General features: G+C 36.3%; 1 protein-coding gene across 3 annotated transcripts in view; it reads right to left on the reverse strand.

The window, feature by feature from the left end:
- Positions 1 to 22,384, reverse strand: part of PDE1A (phosphodiesterase 1A) — a 237,086-nt gene that overhangs the window by 20,001 nt on the left and 194,701 nt on the right. For all 3 annotated transcript variants that reach the window (XM_045868406.1, XM_045868407.2, XM_054506108.2), the window contains 3 exons: positions 11,912 to 11,993; positions 9,579 to 9,699; positions 8,336 to 8,496 (listed from right to left, as the gene is read on the reverse strand). In XM_045868406.1, coding sequence (XP_045724362.1) covers positions 8,336 to 8,496; positions 9,579 to 9,699; positions 11,912 to 11,993 — 364 coding nt within the window. The remainder of the gene's footprint in view (positions 1 to 8,335; positions 8,497 to 9,578; positions 9,700 to 11,911; positions 11,994 to 22,384) is intronic.

Below are 22,384 nucleotides of genomic sequence, written 5' to 3' on the forward strand. Positions count from 1 at the left end.
ACCTGATTTATGGGCTAAGAAATGGATATATTATAAATATATTATTTAAAAAACCTAACTACTTAATATCCTTTTTAAATTTTTTTTTAGAAATCTGTTTTCTATCAAGATCCAAAAATTCCCTGATGAGACAGATAATAGCGACTTGCCTCATCATGGATAAAGCTCAGAAAACATGGCACTGAGTAGAAAGATATTCCTTAAAGAATGTATCCCACATGATACCATTTACACCAAAACATGCAAAACTAAACTATGTATTGTTTACAGTTACACAAATAGGAGTAACAGCTAAGAAACAAAAAAGAGAGAGAAATAATTATCATGAAATTGTTAAATCTAGTCATTCTTAAAAATAAAATTATAGAAAATTACAATTAAATATATTGTATTTAAAACAAAGGTGATAAATATCTAAAAATCTTTTCCTAATTATTTTGACCCATTTTTTCATTATCTAGGTCTTGAGGTTAATTATATCCACCAAATCTGTATGATGCAAATATCTTATGTGCGTATCTTTTCCCAGCTCCCATGGTCAGAGACTTCATACTGATAGCTTGAAACTGGACATGGTGGGAATATTTGCACCATGGATACATCAAACTTTGTGAATCAGGGCTTCATTTATTGTTTCACTGTTGTCTACAGTGGTGGAGATAATGATTTAAAAAACAGATTAAATTTAAAAGTGTTTCATGTCTATAACGGCTACATTGTAAATAGCACAGAAATTTGAAGAAATTTTTTTTCCAGTATTCAAAAACCATTATCCAATCAAATGACCAAGAAGTCATTTGCATTTTCAATGAACAAGTGAAGGTGACATACGCCTTCTATGTTTTCTAAGTTCTGACGTGTGTTTTTTATATTTCATCTTACTCCTTGATATAAATGAAAATATCGATCATATGTGAACAACTTACATTTGTCAGTTGCAACCATAAGTGGACCAAAGACACAGAGTCTGGCAAAAATCAGTGAAAGTATTCTGTGAAAACCAATTATCTACACAGAATTCACAACAAAGGCTACTGTATATTTTATTGTTACTTTTAAATTACGTGCTACACATCCTTTCTATCAGTAATAGTCACGATAAACCTGTATATATGTGTGTGTGTACACTTTTTTTGAGCCGGTTGTTAAACTTGTCAGCATGCTATTGTTTGTAGGCTGTGTTATTTACATATAGTACAAATATTTACAAATAGTACATATATGTTTTTATATGTTCTTTTGTGGTATATTTCACAATATATTTTTTAAAAAAACTAAAAAGTAAACAACTTAATTAGTCCTCTATAACTATTAAGAAAATTGAATCAGCAGATGAAAATTATCCCACAAAGAAAACAGTAGGCTTGCCTGGTTTTTGAAAGTAAATTCTGCCAAACATTCAATGCCAATTTAAGGCTCACAAACTCTCAAGAATTTAAAAACTCCGGACGCCTGGGTGGCTCAGTCGGTTAAGCATCTGCCTTTGGCTCAGGTCATGATCCCAGGGTCCTGGGAATGAACCCCAGATCAGGCTCCCGTCTCAGCAGGGAGTCTGCTTCTCTTTCTCCCTCTGCTGCTCCCTCTGCTTATGCTCTCTCTGTCTCTCTGTCTCTCTCAAATGAATAAATAAATTAAAAAATCTTAAAAAAAAAGAATTTAAAAACTCCAACTCATTTTCTGAGGCTAGTGTATCCTTAATACCAGAACTACAAGTATGAGAAAGGAAAATTGCAGGCTAATCTCATCATAAATATAGATTTTTTTTTTAAATCAGCAAAAGTAATACATAAATTTAAAGAAGTTAATACATCACAATTAGTTGGGCCTAATCAAGGAATATAAGGTGGTTCAACATTAGAAAACCTATTAATATAAATCATTATATGAACCAATCAAAAAAAATTATTGAACTATTTTAAGAGCCACAGAAAAGACAGTTGAGAAAACTAAATGTTCCCTGTAAAATGCATTTTCTCTGAAACCAATACTACACTATATGTTAACTAACTTGTATTTAAATTAAAAAAATAAAAAAATACATTTTCTTAACAAATTATTGATGGAAACATAACCTCATAAAGAGCAGATCAAACAAAATTAGGAAATACCACACTTAATGATGAAACATGAAACACCTTCCTTCTAAATTTAGAGACAAGCCAAATGCTATCACCGCTTCCATTTCAGATGATTCTGGATAAACTTGCTAATGGAGTTGATTCAAGAAAAACAATCATTAAAGGTATACATTTGGGAAATAAAAAAAACTGTCATTATTTGCAGAAGATCAGTATTCAAAAGCAAATTGTACTTCTATACACCAATGAGAAACAACCATTTGCAAAAATAACAAAAAATATAAAATACTGATGGGAAATCCAACAAGATATATTCAACATTTTGAAATAAATTATTATTAAGGATAAACAGTGATTACATGGTATATAATATGCTTAATGTGGTGCCAGCCATCTAACAAGTATATTTCCATCACCATTATTATTACTATGAAGTAAAAGTAAACTTTCTGAGAAACATGGAAGAAGACATATAAGATATATATGAATAGGAAGACTCGCCATCATAAAGATAATTCTCTCCAAATTGATATCAAAGTAATTCTAACCAAAATCTTAATTTGTTTTCCATTTTGGTGGATCTTACGAGCTACTAAAGAAAAAGTGGGTCTTAAAAATTTCAAATGAATGATACCATACTGAACACTCCGGAGCATTTATGTAGGAAATAAGCTCCCAAAAGAGACTAGAAAACACTTGTGTGTTTGACAATTTTAATGCATATTTTAAAATGTCAAGCTCGCCTTCACCTAGCACTAGGTTTCCTTCTGGTTCTAAACAGCTGTTACTGGTGCGCAATGGGCAAATCTTATGGCGCCTTGGTTCCCACGCTGCCTCCTTTCCTCACTTGTTACTTGCCTTTGAGCCCTAGTATTTTGGGGTTTGAATCAACATCAAATAAATCAGAAAGTTTAAGTACAATAAGAAACATACTGCTTTCCATTTCAGTCTGACACCCCCCCACCCCCAACACCCTGATTCCATTTTGGGACATAACTTGTTTTTTTCTCAAATACACATCTTCTTTGAGAAGACGGGAAAGAAAACAGCTCTGGGATTGATTTGTGGTTTTGTTCTGATCAAGGTGGACTTGGTGGATCTGGTTCAATTTGTAATTTTTGTGTCTAAACACAAACCAAACCATCAAGTGGCTTACGAAAGTAACTCCTTTGCCTCAGGGGAGAACCAATACTTATGTTTGTCATTTGGGGGCTAGCTCTAAAGAGACATGCTTCTTTAACAGTTCTAGGTATGAAGCTAAGTGTCTTCTAAAATCTACTGGTTAGTTTATAGGTTTAAAAAATTTCTCTATAAATGGCATCTTGCTATACTGAAGCTGCTTGTGTATTTTGCTCAATAGTATTTGTGTCTTCCATCCCTGTTGGGACTCACACCTAAAGTTCATTTATCTTTTTTTTTTTAAAGATTTTATTTATTTATTTGACAGAGAGAGAGAGCGAGAGCAGGAACACAAGCAGGGGGAGTGGGAGAGGAAGAAGCAGGCTTCCCGCCGAGCAGGGAGCCTGATGCGGGGCTCAATCCCAGGACTCCAGGATCATGACCTGAGCTGAAGGCAGACACTTAATGACTGAACCACCCGGGTGCCCCTAAAGTTCATTTATCTTAACAGTTGTGTGCTTTTCCATAATATGAATATACCACAGATTGTGAATCTATCTTGCTGTTGTTTTCAGTTTTTTTGCTCTCAAGAATAGTGCTAGAGTGAATGTTTTGTTCATGTCTTCTGATGCACATGAGCAAAAGGTAAGAACAGAAGGAATCTGTGATCCGTTTTTTGTTCTTTAAGATGTATGTATTTTAAAGAGAGAGAGAGAGTGTACAAGCAGAGAGAGGGCTGAGGAGAGGGAGATAGAGACTCCTCAAGCAGACTCCCCACTGAACTGAGCACGGAGCCTGACGTGGGGTTCAATCCCAGGGCCCTGAGATCATGATCTGAGCAGAAACCAAGAGTCAGCCACTCAACCAACTGAGCCACCCAGGTGTCCCAGGAATCTGTGAACTTTTTGCCCAGAGCTACTCCCAACCTCCCTGCCAACCCTGACTTGAGAATGGCAGCAGAAACCAGTTTTCCTGCTAGAGGTGGTAGGCTCAATTTGGAATAGGAGCAGAGGGCTAAAGACCCTGGTTTCTACAATGTAAAGCATGGGTTTAGTTTAGAAAAAATGGGGGGAAACTCACAGCTTTGCAAGCCTGAGGCTGCAGTCCAAGTTTGGGTAACTGGTAGATGAGCAGCATTTCACAGAAAAATCCTAGCAATTAGAGAGCCGTGGAAGGTCTGAGATAGCTCTCCACATATCTCCAGCTTGCTGAGGAGCTATGCATGCATGGAGGAGACCTTGAGAAAGTCTTCCTACACTAGCTTGATTTTTGAAAACGATGTTAAAAAGCAATACTCCTCATATTATCGGATTTCAAGGACATGTTTTAAATTTTAATTATTAAATATAAAGTCTGCATTTTAGAAGCTTTTAAAAATATCAGAGACAAAGTTTTATAAGGTTTTGTATTATTTTGTGGAAGGGTGAAGTTACTAACTTCATTGTTATCTACTATTGATTATGCATTTAAAATTTTCTAATTAATCATGAAAATGAAAGGAATAAAGAGTAAATATTTCAAACCATCAAGGAAATGAATTGCAATGGAAAAAAGAAACAACTCAAGCAGTAAAAATGAAGGCAAGAAAAGTGGGAAAATGGAAATAGTAGATTAAGCTTTAATTTTAATAATTTTTATCATGAATAGATACTGAATTTTCTGGAATGTTCTTTCTGTATCTCTTGAGATCTTAGATTTTTATCTTTTGATCCTTAATAAGGTAAGTTGCATTAACAGAATTTTTAAATGTAGAATCAAGGGGCGCCTGGGTGGCTCAGTTGTTAAGCGTCTGCCTTTGGCTCAGGTCATGATCTCAGGGTCCTGGGATTGAGCCCCGCATCAGGCTCCCTGCTCAGCAGGAGTCTGCTTCTCCCTCTCCCACTCCCCCTGCTTGTGTTCCCTCTCTCGCTGTGTCTCTCTCTGTCAAATAAATAAAAATCTTAAAAATAAATAAATAAATGTAGAATCAAATTTGCATTTCTAGTGTAAACCCAGTGTGGTAGTCAATTCAGTCTGCAAACCCAGAACTCCAGCAAAGGTAAGCAGATGCCCTCCAGAGAGATTCTATCTCCAAAGTTTCCTTATCTCTCTCAATTTCTGTTTGATCTTTATTTGGATAAGTTCTGAGGGTATCAGCTTTTCTCTCTCTTTCTGTCTTTCTTTCTTTCTTTTTCTTTCTTCCTTCTTTTTTTGTTGAAAGCAACATGCTTTTTAATATTTGTTATAAGCGAGGAGACAGGGAGATAGTTCTAGAAGCACTGTCTCTGTCAATTTCTTGTTAGCAATATTCCACCCCACATTTTTAGTTGTTTTTACCATGAGATATTTCTTTAAGTTTATCTAGTTCACCACTGCATTGGAAATAGAAACCAAACATGCAATGTTATAAATAAAATAAATCTGGCAGTAGTTGCTTTACTTAAAATGTGTGTACTCTACACAACTACCCCTTGGAAATGATATTATCAAAATGATCTATGGTTTTAATTTGCTAAAACCAGGCTGTCTGTATTCAAATCTTGGTTCTATCTTTTCCAATGATAGGACTCAGATATTATTCCTCAATTCCAGAAATGTACATTGAGAATTTTATATGCACCTAAAGTTTACTGTCCCTGTGCAACAAAATCTTCAAAAGAGCACAGTGCCAGAAAGTTTATTAGGAAGGGAGCACTTTTAGTCCCTAAGCCAATTCTGACAGAGTTTTCTTTCACCAGTTTATGACAAATAGGTTCCAGGTGATAGGTTGATGTTTGCGGTTTATCGTTGTTTCTTTTAGTTAAAACTTTCTTGGAAGAGAGAGTGTTTTGGTCAATTGGATTTTTGGGTTCATTGAAGATGAATACTTTTTTTCAAAAATTTTTGAAAGAGTATAATAGGAGGTGCTAGTGTGCAGTGGGAAAAACGTTGGGTAAAGAATCAGAATAGTTTTGACTCTAGTGCTTAGAAGCTGTGTGATCCTTTATACATGTGTATAAAGCAAGGGTAATCATTTCTAGTCAGGAAGGTTGTTGCAGGAGGAAATTGGATAATCCATGTAAAATGCCTGGCACACAGGAGGGATCTCAGGTCTTGCTTGCCTCTTCTCTGCCTTCCATCGCTGAAAATATATATATTTATTTGTTTTCCTTTCTGAATAAATACATTCAAAGTGGAGTTTAAGTATTCATTCATTCATTCATTCATTTATTCAAAACTATACTCATTAAATAATTTTAAAGCACCTACACTCTGCCAGGGACATGTTAGCTCTGAGAAAATGATGACAATAAGATACATATTGTTCCTGTTTTCAAAGAGCTTATGGGTTAGGGATTTATGTCTTATAGTGCTTCAGGGTCAATATCTTGAGTATAATTTGTCCCTAGAGAAGGGTAATTCCAGGCATCTGAAGTCTCCAGTTAGATGGGTTTGACAATATTTCAGTATTGCCACCTGGGTCTTGTGTTGTGTTATGTTCTTTATCGAGTGACAACAATGTATTACAAAGGCCCTCTGTAATGGCCAGGACTAGCTACATAATTGCAGGGCCCCATGCAAAATAAAAATGAGGCCCCTGGCTCAAAAATTTTTAAGAATTTCGAGATGATGATAGTAGAGGATTTAATTAAGCACAGGGCCATTCTGAGTAGGGGGGAGGGGGGCGTGTGACTATAGGACGTGGCCCTCGTCATGGCTGTATGGAGCTACCAAAGCCTGGGAAAAGATTTCTTTTCAACTAAGATCAGACTTATGGGAAAATGTGAGTTGCAGAGTCAGATGAAGACATGAGAATGGTATTTCTTTTATTTCTAATAGCAGAGGTGGAGGAAATAATGTGACTCACTAAGTAGTTATTTCATTAAATAAATATTTACTGAGTGCCTCTTATATGCTCAACACTGTGGTAGGAGCTGAGGATATACTGGAAAACACAACAGACCATGTCCTAACTTTTATGGACCATAGGCTACCCATGTGGAAAACAGAAAAAAGGAATAAGTAAATATCACTGATTATGGACTAGTGACACCACATCGAAGGCACTAGACTGGGCCCTCATCGGGAAAGACAGGTTGGAGGACGATACTTGTAGTGGTCAAGGAGGGCCTCCTTGTGCGGCTACCTACCATAAGGCTTTCAAGCACTGCATTTGGAGAGAAAGAGTCAATTCTAGCTCCTTCACTTACTAGTTATGGGATTTGGGGCAAAGTCACATAAGTGTCTTCTGCCTCGGTTTTCTTACGTAAATGAGAATAACAATAGTATATACCTTATAAGGTCCATGTGAAAATTAAATTAAGTGAGTTAATTAAGTGCTGTTTTTCAAGTTAAAGTTAAGCAACAGACTTCCCAGGCAAGGAGGAATCAGCCTTGCAGAGAGCTGTGGGGAGAATCTCTGGCTGAAGAAACAGTCATTGCAAAGGCTCTGGGGTATTTCAAGAACTTGCCAGAGACCTCTGTGCAGGGAGTAGAGCACGGGAGAGACACAGGGCTATGGACGGGAGCGTGATGGGGGGCAGGGGCCAGATTTGGAATTAGGAAGCTAATTTCCTGCACAAAAGATAATGACTGATACTAATTCACATACCTTGTAAACCAAATCGACTCATTTATTTGAATCAGAAAACATATCAGAAATAGCTGAAGCTAGCTTCCCAATTGTTTCCTTTAATGGCTGATTACGAATTATTTTTTTCCAACGCATGAGTAGACTGGTCACCAAAAGAAATAACTTAGGAACATTGAAAAAAACACACCCAAATCTCTGACACAGGGTGTTACATTCCTAATGCAACACAAAAGCCACTTGCAAAGCCTAAAACACAGGCTCCAAAGCACTTCTAGAAATGAACAGGAGGTCACTCTGCCACGTAAAGTTTTGTCACCATTTTATCGTCCCCTCCTTCATGTTCAGGTCACTGCCACCCACGGACACAGACTTTTGCAGCCCATGTGACATAAGCAGAGCAGAATTTCTACCAGATAAACCAACTTTGTTAGCGATAATCAAAAGTTGGCCAAATTTCAGATACCACCAAAGGCTTGTGTATTTCATCAAAGAAGAAATCTAGGGGGTGTGGGGAAAGAAAGCCAAAACCCTAGAGGAGGAGTTAAGAAAGAAGGAGGTGGCAGTTAGGCTTCATAAACAACTCTACCTTGTGCAGCTAACTCTTTCCACCTCTCTTTGTTCTGCTGGATGATGTCCACCAGGTTGTTTTTGAAGCTCTGTAGGTCTACGCTTGTCAGGGAGTAGTCTGGGGAATAGGTTCCGTCGTTCACGGTGCCTTTCATATTTGATCGTCTAAACAAATCAACGCTGCGAACACAAGAAAGGTGCTGAAGCTAATAGTCACAATGAAAAAAAAAAAAAAAGCCCCCAAAACACAAAGGTCAAGATATGAAATGAGGGAGCAAAGCCTGAAACACTTTACAAAACCAAACGCTGACCCAGAAAGGCAAGTGCTCAGGCCCGGTTTGGAGGGTGCGTCCGGGCTGCTCACGTCCCTCCTTTTCTCCTCTCAGGGAGAGGGCAGGGACTCTGGCTGGAAGTCCCTGGGTCGGTCAAGGACTCCCAGAGCAGCAGGTTGGAGCACTCTTGCATCTTGGGGTGGCTAGGCCTGATTAGAACAGTGGAAACTTGAGGTGAGCTGACTTAGCAGTGAATCCATTGGTGGACATAGCTGACTTAGCAGTGAATCCACTGGTGGACATCAATAAAGGGGCATCACGATTCTGGAGCTCTAAGTGGGGGCTCCCCCGAATCTTCCTCGGGTAGAACATTTCCTCAGTGTCCTCACTGGGGCCCCATGTAGAGAGTCTGTTGGTGTGCCACTAGCAAAAGTTGTGTGTTCGGACGGACAAGAATTTAAGCATGACTGGTTTCAACTGGAAGCTTTAAATAATATGCCTTAACAAATTTATTGATGAAAAGTGTTCAGCTTGAAATACTGTAAGTGATTGTATATATAATGGATGTTACTGTTACATGTTATACACACCTGTTGTACCCACATCAGCTACAAGCCTTCTTTTGGTATAGGATTCTCCCCAGATGTACAAGTGGGTTGTAATTGGTTTGTTTGTAAGCAAACTGACACAACTAGATATGTTAATATCCAAGGCATAACACATGCATTTGCATGAAAATTCAGATATTTTCAGTCTCCTGAGTATTGAATACTCTTGTGTTATACTCATTAGACACACTTTGCAGTGGGCATCAAGTGAATTTCAAAGGCAGATGCAATATCACACCTAGCCACTAGGTGGAAATACTACCTAATAATTCTTTTAAGAACGTCCTGTCCTGCTGTAAGAGATAATAAGATAATCTTAAGTAAAAGGTTATTAAACAACACAAAGATAAAAAAGGATGCAAAAAGGGAGAAAATATCAAACCTGCTCGCCCCATAGGAAGAAGTGTCTGTCTTTGAGGCTTCCTCTATAAGAGGAGTAATAATTTTCTCTGTTGAGTCTGTCAGAAGAGAAAATGTTGGCTCTACTATGAAATCAATGAAACCTACAAAAGCAAAAAAATATATATATTTATAAATTGAAACATTACAATTTCTTGAATTCTAAAATCTGTAATAATGAAGAGTTTGATGCACCTGATAGTAACTATCAGCTACAACACTGGTTCAGCTTACCCTGTGCAATTATTTTCAATCTAATAACAATCTTTTTTTTAAATTCTAATAACATAATCTTTAGAGATAGTTTAATAGCTCTATAAAATAATCTCCCAAGTAGTGGAAGTGATCCAATTTTAAGCCTGATAACTCGTGTATATTGGCTTTCCTATTTAATATTCAGTTTTATACTCTTGTTAACAATAAATTCAAATCTAACCAGAGTGAATATAATTTCCTCTCTCAGTAAGAGGGATCATTACTTTTCTGAAAGGTCTCCACTTGCTTTTCGAATTTATTACTAATCAACAAAAAATAATATCTAAGCTTCAAAGAAACGAAATAATTGAAGTTTTTTCTCAGGCCACAGGAAGGCAACCGCTTTTTCCCCCTTACTGTATCAGTCAGAGCTTTCTGCCAGTGTGTTAATATTTCAAATTGCTGTTTATTATTCTCTGGATGTAAAGTGTTAGTTCACAGCCTGTGGGTGTGTTCTGTCAAATCAGTGAAGAGAACAGTAACATCTCTGGGAGACAGCATTATTCCCACCACCTTGAGATGTCAGGATGAATAACAACTTTAAATGTAAAGTACTCATCAAGATAGAAAATGACACATAGAGAGGAGGGGGCACTGTCCTCTAGGGAGCCCTTCCCCCGTGGTGTTTAGGTGGAGGAGACAACCTATTGCGCACTCTGTACACACTTCAACACTAAAAGTCCCTGGAGAGATGTGCCCCTGGAAATCAAGTGCTTGTGGCCTCACACCTGGGAGCTATGAACGACCGTCCAAATATAAGAGGAAACTGGAGGGAGGCTTTTTAAGTGCTACTGTGCCCAGAAATATCCACATTTGAAGAATATCCCATCCATCAGATACAAATAATTCACATTTCAAGTAACTGGATTAGTAATAGTATACATTAGGGTGCCTTTTTTTTTAAGGGAGGGCGAGAGGGTGGGGGAGGGGCAGAGGGAGAGACAGAATCCCAAGCAGGCTCCACACCTGGTTGGAGCCCACAGGGGGCTCAGGGCTCAATCTCACAACCCTGAAATCACGCCCCCCCCCCCCCCCCCCCGGAAATCAGAGCCGGACATGTAAATGCGGCCCCTAAGGTGCAATTTTAATTCAAGAAAACTTCAATAGTTCTGTGTTTTAATTGATGCCTTCGACTCAAAGCAATGTTAATTGCCTACCGGTGTGCTACTTCCGTTCTGTCTGTGGTTTTAAATGCCTGGGATACGGAGCCTCGCAAATGATGTGTCACCTCCACTAACAGGATAGCAATTTATATTATTAGGGCAACAAGCCTCAGAAACTTCCCTTCTTTCCAGCTTGCCTGAGGAGGTTCTTACCCTGTCACATTCACACCTGCTAAACAATGGTAGGCACCTGTGTTATGGTAGCTAGAAAAATAGCTTTTGGAACTTGGATGGGAAGGGGCAAATGTCAGAGCAAGAAGCTTTCTGACAGTTGACTGCTGCTTTGTAGGACTTGGTACGGAAGCAGCTAGAGAGGTTAGGCGGGCATCCTTATGTTTATTAATCTTAACAGCGCAGTCATAAAGATGCTGGCTCTGGGAATAACCATTACAAATATTTGGACCATGCAGCATAGCAACAATATGTTTTAATAATGGGCTGAACTTGCTGGCTTATCTACTTATATCAAAAGAATTTTTTTCTGAAGGAATATAAGCTACTGTATTAAATATATATTGCAAACTTAGTGATAACACAGATATATTAATATTTTCATTACATTGTCCTACATACAAAGGATTGAATTACAGATTACAATCGTCAGCAACAAAACACAAAAAATGCTGTCTCTTACACAAGAAGAAAGTCCATTATTTGAAAAGGGGTTACAAGTCAAATAACAATTACATTTACTAATATGCTGATTGAACTACATTTTGTGAGAATTTTTCCAAAATTCTTATCATTCAGCACCATATACATCAGTCTGAAGATCAAATTTATTATGAATATGAAGTGAGGTTTTCATGGATGTTGCCCCTTTGAACAACATGGTTTATCCATTTGAAAACTGGCTCACACACACCCACCCTCCATAACCACCATTCCTGAGTAGTACCTATTTGTGACTGGGCCACCATCGTTGACTTCCGATCACAAAGTGGGGAAAATGGAAGTCCTAATTCAGCTTCTTTATCTCCCTGTGAAAGGAAAGCTCATTAGTACAGACTTGGGTTGGAGACGCTTAGATAATGAGCAGTCTAGATACAAAGTCTAAAAAAAGCCACATCTTTATTTTAATTGGCACTGTGTTTTTATTTATTTAATTTTTATAAAACCAAAGGTATAGTCCAAGTTGATGTAACTTTACTCAGTCTCCCTTTTGAGGACATATATGTTACTGAAGAAAAAAAAAATGAGCATTTTCAGCAAGTGGAGACTCTGCTTTGGCATTACAACCCCTTTACTATAAAGAGACAAATCTTTGCTCTTTGGAATTTTCAGCAGCTACCATAAAATAGTCATCTCTGTGTGTTATTTCACATTTAATTAACACTCAAGCTCGTGGATTTTTATGCTCTTTTTTCCCCCATGCCAAGTACATCACACAGATCTTCAAGTATCAAGACTTCATGATTGTACTGCTTTTTGAAATTAAAAGTATATTAACATTTTGAAACATCTTTCCATTTATTAATTGAATCTCCCACAGCAAATATTGAATTTTAATTGAATTCAATTTTAATTGAATCTCCCACAGCAAATATTGAAGAATATCTTCAACACTTTTACTTTCTGTGTGCATTATTTTATTTTAATATAGTCTCAGAAAATTGAAATGTCAATGATTTTTATTATTTGATCTTATCTATGGTAGGTTAATTGAGCACATATGTTAAAGAATTCCATTTATGTTTGGGTTCAACACCACAAGAACTAATTCAATTTTCATCTCCTAAAATGAAGGCTGCTCTGGGCAAAACGTTCTCTTCACAAGGTTTATCAAACATCAAACACAGGTTCTTTCCTTTGCATTCAAGGGGATATGCTTACAAAAGAAAGAGAAGCTACTTTACTTTCTTCTCTTCGCTTCAATTTTCTGGCTATTTGAAAGAATGCCTCGGACTCTATTTTTTCCTACGCTATAGTATCTTCATGGACTATACCGGCCTTGTGTAAGGCCACAATTTAGGACACACGGTCAGTTTCTGAAGTCAGAAGACAAAAGGGAAGGGCCTTCACTTTTGCATTGATGTGGAGCCCATGTAACAATGGTAACAACGGACCGCCTACTGGAGGAATTCTGAGTTCCCACTCACTCGGCGACCTTGAACACCTTTTCTCATGATCTTTACAAAATCATGTCAATATGTTTTATGGGCTTTACAATTTTTCATTGACAATGTTGCCTGGTGCACTTCCTCTAAACCATGCCTCTGATTATAAGGAGGAGAAAGTTTGAAATCAGAATTGTTTGACGAAAATCTAGATATGGTCACCAGAGAAGTAGGCAAAGTAGCTGCAAATGGGTATATTTTACTGTCATGACTTAGAGAAAATGGGGCGTAGAATTTCCATGACCTCCTTCAGCAGCCATGCTCCTTCCTTAGAGGATAATGACACCCATTCCATTTGGAATTAATATTTACATCCAGGGCAAGGAATTATTAGTGCCATCAGCCTTGGAGCTATAAAATACACACTTGGATCCCTGCTGTCCAATTGGTTCTCTCTGTTACTTTAGACATATCACAACCTTTGCTGAAATGAATTCTCATATGTTACCTCACTTGGTAATTGAGGTTAACTCATATTAGGAATAAAGATATCATAGTATCTACCTAGTAGGATTATCCTGAGGCTATCTAAGGTAATTTACATGAAGACTAGTATTCGGTAAACAGTCATTAATATTAGCAAATAAGAACCACACTTCTTCCAGGTAAAGAGGATTGAGAGTACACTATCCATGATGAGCACAAAGTATGGTACAGAAGTGTCGCATCACTTTATGGTACACCTGAAGCTAATATAACATTATATGTTCTAGAGGGGAGGGAGGTTGGGGGATGGGTTAGCCTGGTGATGCGTATTAAAGAGGGCATGTCCTGCATGGAGCACTGGGTGTTATACGCAAACAATGAATCATGGAACACTACATCGAAAACTAATGATGTGATGTATGGTGATTAACATAACATAATAAAAAAAAGACAAATAAATAAGAATCATACTTAATAATAGCAAAGATACAGAACTGTGAGATATTTATGATGTCTAATGCATATTTTGGATGGTGTTAAACCACAGGAAAAAAGATTGGTACTTAATTGAGCATGTGGCAGAGAAGCATTGGCTTCCCCCACACACACACCCTGTTTTCTAGCAGGGGATTGACCGACAGGAGTTCTACTTTTGAAAGATTGATTTGTCAGCAGTGTGGGGGATGACAAGAAGTGAACTGAAGATGACTCTTGGGCTTCACACCTGAATGAAGAGGAGTCTTTGGTACCACTAATAGAAGTAAGACAATATGAATGAGGGCTGGATTTGAAGACTATCATGGATTTGATTTTTAGCATATTGAGAATAAGGTACAAGAATAATATCATTGTTTATGTTAAACTATAAATAATAATATTGTTATTGTTAAAATAGAAATAAAGCTCCTCATGGACTTCATGGGAAATGCGATATTGGAGACACTTATCTGACCTATGAGGATATGACTGATTGGTTTTATTGATCGGGAGCTGCTGTCTGGTATTTTAATAGCTATATTTTTATACTATATAACAGAAGTTCTTTGATCTAAAAATGATAATTTGGGCCTGAAGAAGACACTGTGATGATTTATCTTCCATGAGCTAAATTTTATAGAATGCTAGATGGCAACATTTTCATATAGGACTTAGGCATTTGACAGATTTATGTAGGGTCCACCTTCCTATATTTGGAGTGAGAAATTTTATATTCTGTTTGCTTCTTGTATTCCACAATGGAATTGGGATATTAAATTTCCACTGCTAAAGCACATTGAAAGCTAAAGCACATTAATTATTTAATTTATTTATAAATATTTAAAGTGTTATCCTTTAGGGTGAATTAAGGCCATGAGTGCAAGATTAGTAGGGGGCCCTATAGCCAGACTCTGAGGGCACTATAAACAAAATAGGACAAGGCGGGGGTTACTACTAAATGAGAGGGAAAGATACGTAAAGAGAAAGTTGGATTCCCTGAGGATAAATTTGACAAACTTTGTAATTTTCCTTATAATATCCCTGAATAGGGAACATTTACTTTCCATCAAGATGAGATCAGGGGTCAAGGCAACAGACATTGTAAAAGTCAACTAGTTTTTCTTGGCGGATGTACTTTCATTTGAGGGCACTGCCTTCAGGAGGCCAAAAATGTACTTTCAAAAAAATCGGTAAAATACCGAATATACATATATTCTGGTACATTGATTTGTACAGTGGTTGGAGCCAAAAATATAGGGCCCTAAGGCACCAAACTCAATTAATTAATCAATGCCACTCAATTCTGTTTGTGGATCCCCGCATCCTTTCTTGGGGATGAGCCTGCAGGTGGGGAAGGGGAGAAAGTGACCCCAGCAACATGGAAACACCAGGCAGCCTGTGGTGCTCAAGCTCCTGCCTGTCTTCAGTTCCCCCGGAGGTTGCTGAGGTTTCTTCTCTGAAAGGCCACAACAAAGACCAATCATTATTTTTATATTTTCTTAACAGTGTGAGATGCTCTGATCACTGTCAACAGGATGTCAAATCCCATGACTTACTGGCACATTTCTTGTTTTTTGCATTTTATCCGAAGCCAAAGCAATTTCTATAGCTTTCGAGAACTGAAGAAGATAGAAAAGGGTGAAGTATAGAAATCCTGAGAAACCTTTTGCATTGAAACCTAAGTTTTAATCACAGAAGCCCTACCACCGATAAACATACAGGAAGCTCCTGACCACAGACCTGGAGGCCACTATAAGGCCAAGGATGAATTGGAGGGGCCACTAGTTCTATCTGGGAATTTAACTGAGGAGAAGGGGAAGAAGCAATAGTTTAGCCCTCCTGGCACAACCTACTTAAGGGATTTAGGCCACCTAATTATCTTCCTTCCTTCTAAAAACGGTCCTTCTAAATTCTAGAAAGCCACCAAAACTGTCTAAAAGTTTAATGATTATTATAGCTAACATATTCACTTTAAGCAAAATTTATGATGTGGTATAATTGTATTTTGTGAGTTATATTTTGTAGAACATTAGTACCCCTTGTATAATACTTGCATGCCTCTTAAAACTATGAGCTTTGGTTTTTACATTTTAAGTTATTATCCTGGCTCATAGCTAGGGTTCTTTATAGTGATGAATATTTCTTTGGTTGTGTCTGAATTTGTGATGCCAGATCCTTGGCTGGGAATGCACTAAGTACACTTTTATTAATGTGGGAAATAAAATCTATTTTGAGATAACACATTTTATACTACTTCTAGCAATGCTGAAGAACATAAGGGGCTTGATGGTATACAATTTAGAATAAATAATTACTTTGTCCTTCCCTCTCCAAAAAATTGCATTCCCAATTATTTGTTTGACAAGGTAATATGTATTGGTAAATGGAGATTTTACATAAATGTCCTTTTTTTTTAGTGTGTCACAAAACAACTAGTTGAAAAAGGGAAAAATTCACTTAGTTATTGGGTTCATATAGTATGAAGCATGAACAAATCTTTATTGGTAGTAACTTCTTATTATCTTGCCAACCTAATATGTCTGTTCAAAGAGAGAATAAAAAGCAAAAACCTGTCTTCCTGTACTAATGCCTTTTCCTTGGCCAGTCCCTGCATCTCTGATGTCTGTCTCATCACTCATAGTTGTAAAGAAGGGAGCATCTTCTGAATCCACACATTATAGTCAGAGGGCTAAGGCAACTGTGTTGAGCTGTGGGAACACTCGAGGAGAGGACATTAACTCTATTGATGAATATCACAATAGTGCTGTGAAACATGCTTTGGAGATGAGGACCTGCTTCATCATCTGTTGCTTATTAGAGACAGAAATAAGTTTCTCAAGGCTGCAAAATCTGGATACAATTCTGATCTTCTCAGGCTACAGTTTCTCATGGCTTTAGAAGGTACGCTTAAAGTAGCTACACCAACAGTTGGGGATGTTTAAAGGATGGTACAGATATCTTGGTCAACCTTGGTTTGTCTTCCAGAAATACATTGTGTTTTAAAAATTCTTAATATCTATTTAAGCCCTTTGTTAGATAAAATAAACTTAGTAGACAAATTAATAAGAAAGTGACTTAGAAGTCAACACATCCCAAAATTCCTCAGGATTTTCCTGAAACATTAAATCACACGTATGTATATATATGTATGTACATATATGTATATATGTACACATATATGTATATGTGTGTATTTATATGTGCACACACACACCTCCAAAGGGCTAAAATATGGGATATGACAAAGAACAAGAGTACTGCGGGATTCATTTAGTTACTTGAATGCATGGAAACATTTTAGCTGTTGGCATCAATGTCATATGTTAGCATAAGTCTCATAAAGATAAACTTGTTTTGCTTGTGAACATGTTTGTTGGTAGTACAAACTCGCTTGTTTTGACCTTCACCTGTTTTGCAATATATCTTTCTGAAGGGGATTTGAAAGTCACTTACTTTTAAAAGTCCAGAGACTAAGAAATATAAGATTCCATTATTAAAAGCTCAATTCCTAAATCAACTTATTATGATCTGAAAGGAATTTCATAGTTGAAGAGAAGAGGGAATGCTAGCAGAGACAATTTGATTTTATAATAGTCCATATTAACATGTATGCTTTACTCTCCTTTGAGCTGTAAGTATCTCATCTTAAGGTAATTCAAGAAAAGACTGTCATTTCTGAACATTCTGGGGTGATACAAATGCTTATCATTGCCCATCAAGAATCTTGTCAAACAAAACAAAACAAAACAAAAACCTGACACTTTCTTACTCTAACACAATCTGAAAAATGCAGATCATAAAAACATTCCAAATATTGATGCTATACCTATTCCAAGACTTGACCTTTTGTGTTGCATGCATATTAATCTCAATTTAGATATCTGAGTCACTGTTTATCAGGCACTGAGAATGACAGAATTGCTAAATAGCTTTACGGAACAGTTTCCCTCTACCCTGGATTTCAGATGTCAAAAATCACTGCGTGCTGGAAGCTTCATTATTACTATCAGTCACTTTTCTAGAAAACTCAAGAAGATAGTGAATTTCAAAAACATCTGGACTCAATTTCATTAAATTCATTATTCTCATGGTTCTGTAAGGCATTCTTTGGTTTGAAATCAATACAAGACAGGGATAATACAAGTCATGATACTGTTTAGATATCTAACAGTAATTTTCAAGAGTCTCTGGAATTTGAGGTGCCTGGGTGGCTCAGTTGTTAAGCGTCTGCCTTCGGCTCAGGTCATGATCCCAGGGTCCTGGGATCGAGCCCCACATCGGGCTCCCTGCTCAGCGAGAAGCCTGCTTCTCCCTCTCCCACTCCCCCTGCTTGTGTTCCCTCTCTTGCTGTGTCTCTCTCTGTCAAATAAATAAATAAAATCTATAAAATAAAAAGTCTCTGGAATTTATTAGAGACTTTTCTTAACACTGTTTTTTTTTTTTTTTAGAGTTCAAGTCATTGATGAAGCACCTTTATTCTGATATATTCTTTTTTAAGTCAAGGAAAAACTTACGTACAAATCTTAAAAACATAAATTATGAACACATTTATGTAATTAACAGTCAATTAATATATGAAACGTTTCCACTACCTCCAGAGATTCCCTTAACTTTTTCCAGTGAATCTCACCTCCTATAGGCACCCATCGTTCAGATTTCAATCACCAGAGATTAATTTTGCCAGTTTGGAGCTTCATATAAATGGAATCATACAGTATGTATTTTTTTGAGATTCATCCTTGTTTGTGTTATTAGTCCATTTTTTTAATTTTTGCGTGGTATTCCATTGTATGACTATACCATTTCTAGTATTGATGTAAATTGGACTATCATAAGTAATACTGTTATGACTACTCCACTTTTGGTGGGCATAAGCACCAGTTTTTCTGAGTTATACACCTGTGGGTGGACATGCTGGGTCATAGGGAATAGTAAGTTTCTCTTTAGTGATTGCTTACCAGTAGTTTTCAGATGGGTTGTAATGACCTATACTTCTACCTGTAATGCCTGGACTTGCAACTGGAGTCCAGTTGCTCCACAGCCTCAATAACACTTAATATTTTCAGTCCTTTTAATTTTAGCTCTTATGGTGAGGATGTAGAGGTATCGTGTCTGATCAAATTAGTCTGATTTTTTTTTTTTAATTACTGATTTGTAGGAGTTCCTTACGCAATCTGTGAACAAGCCCTTGGACAGATATTTGTAGTACAAATATTTTCTCTCACTCTATGGCTTGCCTTCATGGTATTTTTGGAAGAGAAGAAGCTTTAAAATTTGCTCTTGTCCACTTTGCCTATTTTTTTTCTTTTTTTAGGCAGTGCTTTTTGTGTCTTTTCTAAGAAATATTTGGCTACCCCCCAAATTAGAGACATATTCTCCTAAGTTTTCCTCTAGAACCTTTAGAGTCGTGTTTTATATTAAGGCTGGGGTCAATCCTGAGTTAATATTTATATAAGGGACAAGATTCCTTTTCTCTCCTATATTTAATAAGTATCATTCCCTTGCTATTTACAAACTTTCCTTTCTCCATTGAAATGTTTTGTTGCTTTTGTAGAAAATCAAATGACAAGATAAGTATGGGTTCACTGTTCTATTTTATTGGTCTACTTGCCTGTCTCCATGTTAATAACACACTGTCTTGATGACTCTAGCTTTCTACTAAGTCATGTGATAAGGAGGTATAAATTCTCCAACTTTCTCAGTCTTTTTCAAAATTGTTTTGGCCATTTTCAGATTCTTACATTTCCATGTTGATTTTAGGATCAGCTCTCTTTCAACTGCTACAAAGAAGTCTGTTACAATTTCTGATAAAGATTATGTTAAGTGTATTAATCAATTTTGGAAGAATTGACATCTTAACATGTTAATCCATTAATGTGGTATACCTTTCAATCTACATAGATAGGTCTTTAAAAATCTTCTCTCAACAATACCCTGTGGTTTTCAGTGCTTAGGTTTTATATGCATTTAATTAAATATATTCTCACTTTTTATTTTTATGCTATTATAAATCATATTGTATTGAAATTTTTATTTCCAAGTTGTTTGTTGCCAGCATACAGAACTACAATTGATCCTACAACTCTGTTAAACTTATTCATCAGTTCTAGTAGCTTTTTAGAGATTCCTTAAAATTTTCTTTGTAGAAGCTCATGTTTCTGCAAATAAAGACAGTTCTTTTTATTTCTATCCAATCTATACTTTATTTTCTTCTATTTATTTTAATGGCTAGAGCTTCAAATGCCATGTTGAAAAGAAGTGGTAAGAGCAGATATCTTGAACTTAGCATGAAAGTGTTCAATATTTCACCAGGAAGTATTATGAAAGCTATTGACACTTTTTACCATGTTGAGAGAGGTCCCCTATTTCTAGTTTGCAGAAGGTTTTTGTAATTAGTTTCTTTTGAATTTTGTCAAATGCCTTTTCTGCATCTATTGACATGATAGTAGGATTCTTTTTTCTCTTAGTATAGTAAATTACTTTAAATGATTTTTTAATATTAAATCAACTCAGGTCATAAAATATACTCTTTTACTATATTGCTGGATTGGATTTGCTAACATTTAAAGGAATTTTCCAACTAGGTTCATGACAGATATGGGTATGTAATTTTCTTTACTTGCAAAATCTTCATCAGGTTTTGTCAGGGTTATACTGATAATTTTCCCTCTCACTCTGTGTTAAAACTGGCATTATTTCGTTTTGAAAAGCTTGAGAGAACTCACCATCTCTCATCTGAATTGAGAACTGAAATGAGAATTGAGAACTGAAATGAGAATTAAGAATTGAAACCATCTAAGCCTGAATATTTCTTCATGGAAAGAGTTTAAATTATAAATTCAATGTTTAAAAATAAATACATGGATATACAAATTACAATTTTTTCTTGTGTTTGTTTTGGTAATTTATATCTTTCAAAGAATTTGACATTTCTTCTAAATTGTCAAATGTATTGGCATAAATTGTGCATAATATTCCTTATCCTTTTACTATGTGTAGGGTCCATAATGATAACTTCTTTTTTATTTATAATTTGTGGGGTTTTTCTCTTTTTAAACTTGCTAATAATTTTATTTTTTTTTCAAAGAACCAACTGCTTTCTTTGTTAATTTTTGCTATTGTTTGTCTTTGTCCTATTTCATTGATTTCTGCTTTTATATTTGTTACTTCCTTCATTCAGCTTTATATTTGTTACTTCCTTCAATCAACTTTATATTTGTTACTTTATTCAATCAACTAGGTTTAATTTTCCTAACTCTGGCTTATTTAGGTGGAAACACAGATGATTGATACATACTTTTGTTCTTTTCTAATATAAGCATTTAAAGCTAATAAAATTTCTTCTAAGCATTGCTTTAACTGCATCTGACAAAATTTCAAAAGTTGTGCTTTCAGGATCATTTAAAATATTTAAAAAATTTTTCTTAACCTGAACAAAGTCAGGTTGTTTTCTTATTTCTGTTGTTTTCATCTCTACTATGAGAAAGGTGTTCTTAAAGATCTCTAAGTTCTCTTTAGATTTACCATTTTCTAGTTAATATTTGGCTGAGTACATGAAATTATAATTTTTATTTGGCCATAGCACACAGTTGCCCTGTAGAACTGGATAGGTTTTAATATTTGTGGTGTTTTTTTGTTTTTTACCACACAATGTATTAAAATATGTTTAAACTATTTTTAGTATGAAAATACTTAAATTTGGAAGATGCTACTCAGTAAGTTTCTCTAGGACTATGCAATGCTATTTTTAAAGTGAAACCATAATCATTGACAATGGGAGACAGAAACCAGAGTCTTCCAAATATAGTAATATATTCAGCCTTCATGTCTTCAGAATAGGTAAAATGTCAATTGGCTATTCCTTATTGTATTCTTTATAATTAAACCATAACCATAAGTATAGTGCTTTCTTGAGTTCTTTGAGTCACTGCAACAAATTGTCAAACCTGAGGAGGGTCATGGGAACCCCTGAATTTATAACAAGTGGTCAGATGGGCTGGTGTCCTAGGGCCCCACTTGAGGTTGGCATCTTGAAGTAAAGCCATTCTTATGGAAAACTGAGCCTTTAACTTTGGGAACTGATGCTAACTCTGGGTGGTTAGCATCATATTTGTATTGTGGTACCTCAGGTGGAAGTAGAAATAGAACAGGGATACTATTTAAAAAAAAAAAAAGTATACTTGTGGTAGAGAGCACTGGCCATTCCCCATGTCCAAGCTTGCTTTTTCATATAACAATCTAGTTTTTACTTAGGCACATGTCCGCCCAGCAAAAAACTACATTTCTCAGCCTCCCTTGCCCAACAAGATGTATACAGCAGTGCTGTATATCCTCCCCTTTTGTATTTTATG

The sequence above is a fragment of the Mirounga angustirostris genome, unplaced genomic scaffold (genome assembly GCF_029215605.1).
Source record: "Mirounga angustirostris isolate CCGP_5_RB_7025 unplaced genomic scaffold, mMirAng1.0.hap1 SCAF_3, whole genome shotgun sequence".
NCBI lineage: Eukaryota > Metazoa > Chordata > Mammalia > Carnivora > Phocidae > Mirounga > Mirounga angustirostris.